The 10,701-nt window shown below is 42.0% G+C and overlaps 1 protein-coding gene across 1 annotated transcript; it reads left to right on the forward strand.

Annotated features, from left to right (window-relative positions):
* The first annotated feature begins 4,638 nt into the window (after positions 1-4,638).
* Positions 4,639-10,482, forward strand: LOC115121983 (protein ABHD13-like). Its single transcript, XM_029651134.2, has 2 exons — positions 4,639-5,011; positions 6,112-10,482. The coding sequence occupies exon 2, from the start codon at positions 6,153-6,155 to the stop codon at positions 7,212-7,214; it is 1,062 nt and encodes a 353-aa protein (XP_029506994.2). The 5' UTR covers positions 4,639-5,011; positions 6,112-6,152; the 3' UTR covers positions 7,215-10,482.
* Positions 10,483-10,701: the final 219 nt, after the last annotated feature.

The following is a 10,701-nucleotide window of genomic DNA, read 5'->3' on the forward strand; positions in this document are numbered from 1 at the left end:
ATCTTATTTGGTTGTTTTATTCATTTACTGAATCCTGTAACTTAGGGGTCGGCAACAGTTGCCTGCGGGTCAAAACCAACCCGCAATTAATTATTTTGGGGTTGCAAAAGTTTTTAATAACAAAAAATGTGTAAATAAAATAAAAAATAAAACAATTATATATATATATATATATATACTGTATATATATATATATTTGTGTGTATGTGATCATGTATGTGTGTATGTGATCATGCCACATATTTCTTGATAACAAACTACACTTTTGGCAAGTCGGTTAGGACATATACTTGGTGCATGACACAAGTATAAAAAATGAATCAAGGTATGAAATGAATCAAGGTATGAAATGACTGTTATTTGAAAATAGTAATCTCTTTTTGGGCTTAGTTGTAGATAATTTACAATGTAAAAATTGTTATAATTATTTTCCAGCCCCTCGACAATCAGTTCCAACAAAAATGATCCTGTGGCTGAATCTAGTTGCCTAACCCTGCTGTACCTTAAATATTTGGGTCTATCTCAAATTCTATTTCATTTGTCTTACAAGACTCCTAGAAAACAAAGAATCTCCTTTTCAATGATTCGGTTGTGAGTTCAACATTTGTGAATCAGATAATCTGATAAATAAAGTTGAAGGACTGAGGAGCAGAGTGGTCAAGAGCTGTTTCTCACTATACATGTCATCTGTCTGTTCCCAGCAATGTCAGCCTGGGGAGGAGAACTAGTTAGTAACATTAAACATAGCAGAACCTACCCTCAGAGTCACCCTGTGAGACTCCAAGTGCAGGATGCCAGTTTAGGCGTGACCAAAGAGGGTGCTTTGTTTCTCTCTTTCTCTCTCTCTCACTTCCTGGTGCTTTCACGGATATAGGGTGTGTATGTGTGTGTGTTTGTATTTTTTGGAAGCAAAATGTTTCAATTAGAGGGCCTCCCGATTGCTGCAGCAGTCTAAGGCACTGCATCGCAGTGCTAGAGGCGTCACTACAGACCCGGGTTTATTCCCGGGGTGTGTCACAACCGGCCGTGACAGAGAGAGCGCAAAATTGGCCCAGTGTTGTCGGGGTTAGGGGAGGGTTTGGTTTGGGGGGAGGCTTTATTTGGCTGATTGCAATCTAGTGGCTCCTTGTGGTGGGCCGGGCGCCTGCAGGCTGACCTCGATCGTCAGTTGGACGGTGTTTCCTCTGAGACATTGGTGTGGCTGGCTTCTGAGTTCAACTTGGCGGGTGTTAAGAAGCGCGGTTTGGTGGGTCATGTTTCGGAGGACGCTTAACTCGACCTGTGCCTCCCGAGCCCATTGGGGAGTTACAGCAATGACACAAGATCAAAATTGAGTAGAAAAAGGGGGTAAAATACAAAAACATATATATAAAAAAGAAAAGTATATAATTTACAGACACTTAGGTTGGAGTCATTAAAACTCATTTTTCAACCACTCCACATATTTCTTGATAACAAACTATACTTTTGGGAAGTCGGTTAGGACATATACTTGGTGCATGACACAAGTAATTCTTCCAACAATTGTTTATAGACAGATAATTTCAGTTATACTTCACTGTATCACAATTCCAGTGGGTCATAAGTTTACATACACTAAGTTGACTGTGCCTTTAAACAGCTTGGAAAATTCCAGAAAATGATGTCATGTGTTTAGAGGCTTCTAATAGGCTAATTGACATAATTTGAGTCAATTGGAGGTGTATCTGTGGATATAATTCAAGGCCTACCTTCAAACTCAGTGCCTCTTTGCTTGACATCATTGGAAAATCAAAAGAAATCTGCAAAGACCTCAGAAAAAAATGTGTAGACCTCCTAAATTCTGGTTCATCCTTGGGAGCAATTTCCAAACGCCTAAAGGTACCACGTTCATCTGTACAAACAATAGTACGCAAGTATAAACACCATGGGACCACGCAGCCATCTTACCACTCAGGAAGGAGACGCGTTCTGTTTCCTAGAGATGAACGTACTTTGATGCGAAAAGTGCAAATCAATCCCAGAACAACAGCAAAGGACCTTGTGAAGATGCTGGAGGAAACAGGTACAAAAGTATCTATATCCACAGTAAAAACAAGTCCTATATTGACATAACCTGAAAGGCCACTCAGCAAGGAAGAAGCCACTGCTCCAAAACTGCCATAAAAAAGCCAGACTACAGTTTGCAACTCCATATGGGGACAAAGATCATACTTTTTGGAGAAATGTCCTCTGGTCTGATGAAAGAAAAATCAAACTGTTTGGCCATAATGAGCATCATTATGTTTGGAGGAAAACAAGGGAGGCTTGCAAGCCGAAGAAAACCACCCCAACCGTGAAGCACGGGGGTGGCAGCATCATGTTGTGGGGGTGTTTTCCTGTATGAGGGACTGGTGCACTTCACAAAATAGTTGGCATCATGAGGCAGGAACATGATGTGGATATATTGAAGCAACATCTCAAGACATCAGTCAGGAAGTTAAAGCTTGGTCCCATATGGGTCTTCCAAATTAACATTGACCCCAAGCATACTTCCAAAGTTGTGGCAAAATGGCTGAAGGACAGCAAAGTCAAGGTATTGGAGTGGCCATCACAAAGCCCGGACCTTAATCCTATAGAAAATTTGTGGGCAGAACTGAAAAAGCATGTGTGAGCAAGGAGGCCTACAAACCTGTTTCAGTTACACCAGCTCTGTCAGGCGGAATGGGCCAAAATTCACCCAACTTATTGTGGGAAGCTTGTGGAAGGCTACCTAAAACGTTTGACCCAAATTAAACAATTTAAAGGCACTGCTACCAAATACTAATTGAGTATATGTAAACTTCTGACCCACTGGGAATGTGAGGAAATAAATAAAAGCTGAAATAAATCATTTTCTCTACTAATATTCTGACATTTCACATTCTTAAAATAAAGTGGTGATCCTAACTGATCTACAACAGGGATTTCTTACTAGGATTAAATGTCAGGAATTGTGAAAAAGTGAGTTTAAATGTATTTGGCTAAGGTGTATGTAAACTTCCCACTTCAACTGTACGTTTCTATTACAAGGCTGCATGGTTGTTTTATTTGAATGCCTTCTATTGTCTCCTGCATTCAAATGTAGAACTTGCGATAGTCTACTAATTTATTTTGTTTGACCTTTTCTTCTCTCTGTGGCTAACCTTAACCTCTGGTTTAAAAGCATCAGAGTCACTCTTGCTCGTGTTCTTGTTGATCAGAAGAATATCAGGTGGTGATGTGTGTGCTGTGGGGATGTAGTTTGTTCTTCTGTAGCTCTGCCTTTCATTACAAGGTCACTGGGAGATTAAGTAATTCATGTCAACAGTAAACAACACTGTGCTATTTCTCATTCATCATCGTGTTTGGAAAAATAAAGTTAGATATAATTTGATCCCCTGTGTATGACACCTCTGTTTGTGTACTGACAACTGTGTGGCTACATGTTTGTTTTGTTTCTACAGTCAAATGCCATCTGGCATTACACACACTCGCGCGCGCACATGCCCGCAAACAAATACAAAAACCACCCACCTGTGGTATTCCCTCAGTGGACCTTTGTCAGTGTTTTTGTGGAGGAGTGGGGAATAAAGTGCTCATAATTTATGCTGTTCTATTATGAGATATTCAAACAACCTTTTAGTGCAAACACACTCTGTTTAAGATATTCTCAACATCCACAGGGGGATTACTGTTTCTGTTGGCTCCTGCTTTCTGTGGCACCAAATAAAATCCTGAACAAATAAAAACACTGTTTATTTATGTCAATCCCTGAGGGCATGTCTGCTTGAACACTCATTGTATTTCCTCTCCCATGATTTTGCTTTAACTCTATCAGTCACTAATTGAATTGTTTATCAACCTTGCAGATGATAGAACAAAATTGCTACAAAGTTTTACGAAAGACAATCACTGACAAACTGAGTTTTTCGCTAACATAATTTAGGGGGTTAAATATATACAGCACCTAATTAGTTATTATGCCTGTGACAGGAACGAATTGCAAAAATCGCTGAAGTTGGAGACTTTTATCTCCCTCACCAACTTCAAACATCTGCTATCTGAGCAGCTAATCGATCGCTGCAGCTATACATAGTCTATCGGTAAATAGCCCACCCATTTTTACCTACCTCATTCTCCATACTGTTTTTATTTATTTACTTTTCTGCTCTTTTGCACACCAATATCTCTACCTGCACATGACCATCTGATCATTTATCACTCCAGTGTTAATCTGCAAAATTGTAATTATTCGCCTACCTCCTCATGCCTTTTGCACACAATGTATATAGACTCCCCTTTTTTTCTACTGTGTTATTGACTTGTTAATTGTTTGCTCCATGTGTTGTCTGTTCACACTGCTATGCTTTATCTTGGCCAGGTCGCAGTTGCAAATGAGAACTTGTTCTCAACTAGCCTACCTGGTTAAATAAAGGTGAAATAAAAAAATAAAAAAATCATTATACCTGTTACAATTTACCATGGATTAGTGTGGGATACTCCAGTTTTGCCTACCATTGGCCATAAAAAGCCATATTCGCAGATCACCATCTAGTGGTTGAACATCGTTTTTTTGGAAGATGGAAATTAATGTGGATCCCCTTTCTTTTTTTGCCACGTTCTACACGGAATTTCTAAAAGTGACACGGAAGGGAAAAAAATGGTGTCACTAGTCACCACAGCCACAAAGTTTTATACCCCGTTTATGATTTCAGACCTAACCCTAACCTCAACCCTTACCTTAACTACACTGCTAACCTTATGTCTAACCGTAACCTTATAGCACATTTTTGTTTCCATAATTTTTTTACCGAATACTTTGTGGCTGTGATAACTAATGAAAACAACAAAAAATACTCACAGGAAGTCGATAGCTAACTACGTTAGCTTTTCCGCTGGGTTTATTCTGTCAAGCTGCTCATATCTGAAAATACATTTTGTGTGAGCTTCTGGACCAAATGACAGCGACTCCGTTGACTGCAATTGTTTTATCTCGCCGCATGCAGTTAAATCGCTAAATGATGGGAGTGAGGTAAGTATGTAACGTTAGCTAGTTAAATAGATACAGTATATGTGCCAAGTTGATGCTAACGTTAGCTAGGTGGCTAATGTGGTTAACTGGCATTTTCTACTGTGAATTACAAATCGATGTTCACACAGAGAGGAGCTGTAAACTTTAGCATTTCGGGACACGTAACTACATTTGCAAGCAACGTCTTGTCGACTTTTACATAACTAGTCTAGATAATGTTTCTGCAAGCACTGCCTGGTCGTGTAACCCCTTTTCCAGTTATACAGTTAGCAAATAGCTAACTGTTCAAATAGTAAGGTTATTTGTTGTTGACAAGACGTGACAGCACGCGAGTTAGATAACGTTTGCAGTTATTTATGTCAATCAATGTTTTTCTTGACATTTGCATTCCTAATTTGACCCATTTGGCAAGTTGCCACGCCTCTGTTGTTTTCAGGTCTAAAACACCATCTCTGATTGTGACATGGATGGAATTGTCTGGAAATAAATGACCGTTCTATTCCAATGAGTTGTTGTCATGTGCGTTAGAGCCAACCATTCCACATGTTGTATAGTCAAATACCTGTCTCATATTTGCTAACCAATTCACAGTGGCAACCCAACCAGGTATTGTGTAATTGAGGCGTGTTTGGTTCTAATCTGTTAGATGGTCGGGCAGATTAAGCACAACAGTGGGAAATAACTACCGGATCTTGTATAGTCCAATGGCCCTAGGGTGAAAACAGTCGGCCTAATTTCTCCAGTTAACCGCCACTGAGACTGTAGCTATATCAGAGACACGCTTGCTTTAACATTGAGGCCAGGCAGCACATTGGCTGATTGATAGTGTGTGTGTCTGTGAGTGCGCGAATGTGCGTGTTGATCCACTGGTTTCTGTTTCATCTCTAAAGTGTAAATGGTTTATTTTAGAGTATTTTTATTACCATCTGTGGAAGGCTTGCTGAGCTGTAAATTGTGAGAGGAGATGAACAATCTCTTGAGTGGTCTTGTCTCTAGTGCATGAGTCATGATTATCTCTCCTCTTCTCCCCCAATCTTCTCTCTTTCTCGCTCTCTCCTTCTCCTCTCCTCCCCCAATCCCCTCTCTCTCTCTTTGCAAAGAGTGTGTGTAATGGTGGTGTGATCCTGTGTGTCTCTGTGCCATGGAGAAGCCGTGGAGGCTGTGGGGCTCGGTGGAGCGCTGTGCCCTGGCATTGGCCTCCTGGTCCTGGGGTGCCTGTCGCATCTCCCTCCTGGCCCTCATCCTCACTTTCCACCTCTACGGAGGCTTCTTTCTCCTGGCTCTCATCCTGGCCTCAGTGGCCGCCATCCTCTACAAGTTCCAGGACGTGCTGCTCTACTTCCCCGACCAGCCCTCCTCCTCCCGGCTCTATGTGGCCATGCCAACAGGCATCCCCCATGAGAACGTCTACATCCGCACCAAGGACGGCGTGCGCCTCAACCTTATCCTGCTCCGCTACACCGGCGGAGACAGCCTTGATCACCCCGGGGTCGCCCCCGTCAACGAATCTAAACCTGCCTCCACGGCCCCGCCCACAATCCTTTATTTCCATGGCAACGCAGGCAACATCGGGCACCGGGTGCCCAACGCTCTGCTGATGCTGGTGAACCTGAAGGCCAACGTGGTGCTGGTGGACTACCGGGGGTATGGGAAGAGCGAGGGCGAGCCCAGTGAGGACGGCCTGTACCTGGACGCCCAGGCCACGCTGGACTATGTGATGACCCGGCCTGACCTGGACAAGACCAAGGTGATGGTGTTTGGCCGCTCTCTAGGTGGCGCAGTGGCGGTTCGCCTGGCCTCGGCCAACCCTCACCGCGTGGCGGCCATCGTGGTGGAGAACACGTTCCTCAGCATCCCCCACATGGCCGCCACACTCTTCTCCTTCCTGCCCATGAGGCTGCTGCCTCTGTGGTTCTACCGGAACCAGTTCCTGTCCTACAGACAGGTGGCGCTGTGCCGGATGCCCTCGCTGTTCGTGTCGGGCCTGTCAGACCAGCTCATCCCGCCCGTCATGATGAAGCAACTTTACGAGCTGTCGCCGGCACGGACTAAACGTCTGGCCATCTTCTCTGAGGGCACGCACAACGACACATGGCAGTGCCAGGGCTACTTCGCCGCACTGGAACAGTTTGTCAAGGACCTGATGAATAGCCACACCCGCGAGGAGAGCGTCCAGTCCACAGCCAGTGTCACAATCATCTAGTCTAGAGAGAGGAAGAGTCTAGAGAAAACCCTACAATCATCTAGTCTAGAGAGAAGAGTCTAGAGAAAACCCTACAATCATCTAGTCTAGAGAGAAGAGTCTAGAGAAAACCCTACAGTCCATACTCCCTACGTATGTGTGTAGATCCAAAACCATTGAATAGGTGTAATAAGCAGCAATATGGCTCAGGAAATGTGAAGCCAACCACTGCCATATTGCTTATACCTGTCTAGTTGTTTCTGATCTACTTGAAGTGTCTATGGTAGGGTAGCAGTAACTAGGCTGAGCTACTAGGGTCAGGTTGGAGAGAATGTTCATTTCTACACTTTTGTTTTGGTTTCATCATGGTCTTTTTCCATAGTAACTGTACCATATCAAACAATTGGGGAGTACTTTAGGTGTGGGGGGTGTTTGGGGTTGATGGAGGGGTGATTAACATGGAAATGTCTTCATAAGTCTATTTGTGTGTGAAATATGACTGCAGTGGGTGGACAGGTACTTGTTATGGCCTTTTTAAAATAATTTTTACAAACCATACACAACTTTGATCATCCTGTCAAACACAACCACACTTTTAAAAACACTTTAAAAAGAAAATAAACAACAGGAGGCAAAGCTGCACCTGAACTGCCAGAACTCAATGACAATGTTTAGCTAACATAATAGCATTTCAGTAAATCAATAAGACATTTCTGACTAATATCATAGTGTTTCAGTAATTCAATCAATTAAAAAGTTTGTTTATTTTAATTGTGTAATCTGTTATTTCATGACACGCTGTTTAAAGTTACATGCGTGAGGATCTTATAGGCATCATAGTGTCCTTATAGATTCATATTCTACTTTTTACAGAAAATCCTGTTCATATCAGCCAAGAGAGAGACAATATGATACAGCCCATAAGGCACTATGTATATGGCACTCTGAAAAGGAGCATGCACAACCTGAATGTTTCACTGAATGTTTCACTCCCAAACTATTTTGTTGTTGTAAATGGCCAGATGATATTCCAATGTTGCATAAATCCCATTCTACACTGTATATTCTCTGACAATAAATGTAAACGCCTATGTGGCTGGAGCTGTGGTCAACTCTTTGCATAGTTTACCCGTGAGCCGTTATCTTGGTTGCCAACACCAGGGCTTTCAGACGGATGTGACCATTAGATTGTTGCTGAGAGAACTGTACTATAAAGAACAGACATATGTTCTGAATTTTGACATGCAAGGCTTGTCTGTCTGTACAATACATTTTTATCTGCATTGTTCTGAATTCTGCACACTATTAAAAACCAAAAGACCCTCACCCAAATACCATGGCCTGAGAAAAACCTAGCTCTGTTAGCTTCCTGTGAAAGTGAAGGACACTTTGTGGGATAGTGTGTGTGTTATGTATGTGAGGGTTACATTTTCATCTCTGTGTTTGTACCATGAGACTTGTGTTACTAAGTTGTATTATTATTTGTGTTATTCTATTCTTCTCAACGTAATGATTGTTCCGTCAAGTAGGCTAGTGTCTCATTTCACCCCATGGCTTTACCTGCTTGGAGTGCTTTTAATGAGCTAATGAACCTTTCCTGCATGTCTTCCAGTGACTGGAGCTGAGGTGGACAAACAAACTCTAACCCTGCTGGGTCGTGATCATTAACAGATTATAACAGGGAGGGAATACCTGTCTAATAAGAAATGCTCAATTTTGTTTTTTAGTTAAAAAATCAATTGCTTCATTGTGCGCTAATTGGGGTGGCACATTTTGGGTAATATTCAGAGGTGGAAACGTGCTGTGGGAATTAACGGAAATATATGCAAATTAATATGAATACCATTTTTAAATGTAAATGTTTTTTGCATTGGATGTATTTACCATATATGGAGACAAACATAAACATCATAAGTAGACATAATTGCAAATGATTACATCCTTCCAATAGAAATAAATTGTTACGAATTTAATTTCAATGAAGTGTTGACTCTTCACATGGGATGATTTCACTGAACAACAAAAGAAAGGGAATATTGAATGATCCCCAATGATCCATCTTATCTCAGAAAAATGTTTTCAACATACATCAGTGAAATTATAGTGTAGAAACTAAAGCTTTGGTTGTCTTCCTCTCAGGCTTCCATGTCTTCTCCCTGGACCTCCTCAATGTCCACCTCTTGAACATCAGACTCTGAGGCCTCATCTTCACTGTCACTTTCCAACCTTGTTGAGGATGGCTCGTTGTCAGGCTCAAAAAGCCTCAAATTTGCCCGGATGGCCACCAATTTTTCAACCCTTGTATTGATCAGCCTGTTGTGTGCTTTGGTTGTGTTCCCAAACAAGGACCAGTTGCGCTCTGAGGCGGCTGGGATTTGGAGGATGATGGAGGCAATGGGAAAGAACCTCAGATCCACAAAGTCCCTTCCACCAGGTGGCTGATGGGATATGTTGGCACTACTGCCATATTGTATCTCCATCCCAAAGACTGTCTAACATGATGACAACACCACCCCAACTGGTGTTGCTGGGCAGCTTCAATGTGGTGCTCTTATTCTTCTCACTTTGCTTGGTGAGGTAGATTGCTGCTATAACTTGATGACCCTTCACATACTTAACCATTTCCTTGGCTCTCTTGTATAGTGTATCCATTGTTTTCAGTGCCACAATGTCCTTGAGGAGCAGATTCAATGCATGAGCAGCAAAGCCAATGGGTGTGATGTGAGGGTACAACTCCTCTACTTTAGACCAAGCAGCCTTCATGTTCGCAGCATTGTCTGTCACCAGTGCAAATACCTTCTGTTGGCCAAGGTCATTGATGACTGTCTTCAGCTCATCTACAATGTAGAGACCGGTGTGTCTGTTGTCCCTTGTATCTGTGCTCTTTTAGAATACTGGTTGAGGGGTGGAGATGATGTAGTTAATTATTCCTTGCCCACTGGACCTTACAGTGAAATGGAATGAAAGCTGGCATTGATATGCAGGAGAGAATGTTAACATGCTGATACACTGATTTGTTGAAGGACTAAACATGCAATGATGATGATGATGGGTGTTCTCTGAGCTGGAGGCTTATGGGTATTGTAGTTGAGAGCTCTGTACCCTCATGAACTGAACTTAAATTGTGCATCCATTCTGTTTAGGAAAACAACCACTGCAGTCATTTTACTACTCTAGTGTTGATGTGTTAGAAAAGAAGACTGAATATAAAAAAACTAAGTACACAATCTAATTTTCTGTTCTTTGTACAGTAACATGCAATAACTGAATAAACCCAAAGTTCTTATAATCTCTCTCTTCTGTGATGTTTAGCATGTTTAGCATTAGTCTGTGAAGAGTCTGGTTCCACATTCACAGAAGTATGTTGGCTACAAATAGAGAAAAACATTCTCTACTTCACTTGTTATTTTCTGGAACAGTGATGATGTTTTGCTATGCTGATGTAAAGAGGCAAGGGGTGATTTTTGCACTTCCTTTTCTAGTTGGCCATCCTGTCTATTCAGACCAA

Source organism: Oncorhynchus nerka, linkage group LG3 (assembly GCF_034236695.1).
Source record: "Oncorhynchus nerka isolate Pitt River linkage group LG3, Oner_Uvic_2.0, whole genome shotgun sequence".
Lineage (NCBI taxonomy): Eukaryota > Metazoa > Chordata > Actinopteri > Salmoniformes > Salmonidae > Oncorhynchus > Oncorhynchus nerka.

Coding starts and splice junctions, on each gene's coding strand:
- LOC115121983 (XM_029651134.2), top strand. CDS start 6,153: ATGGAGAAGCCGTGGAGGCTGTGGGGCTCGGTGGAGCGCTGTGCCCTG.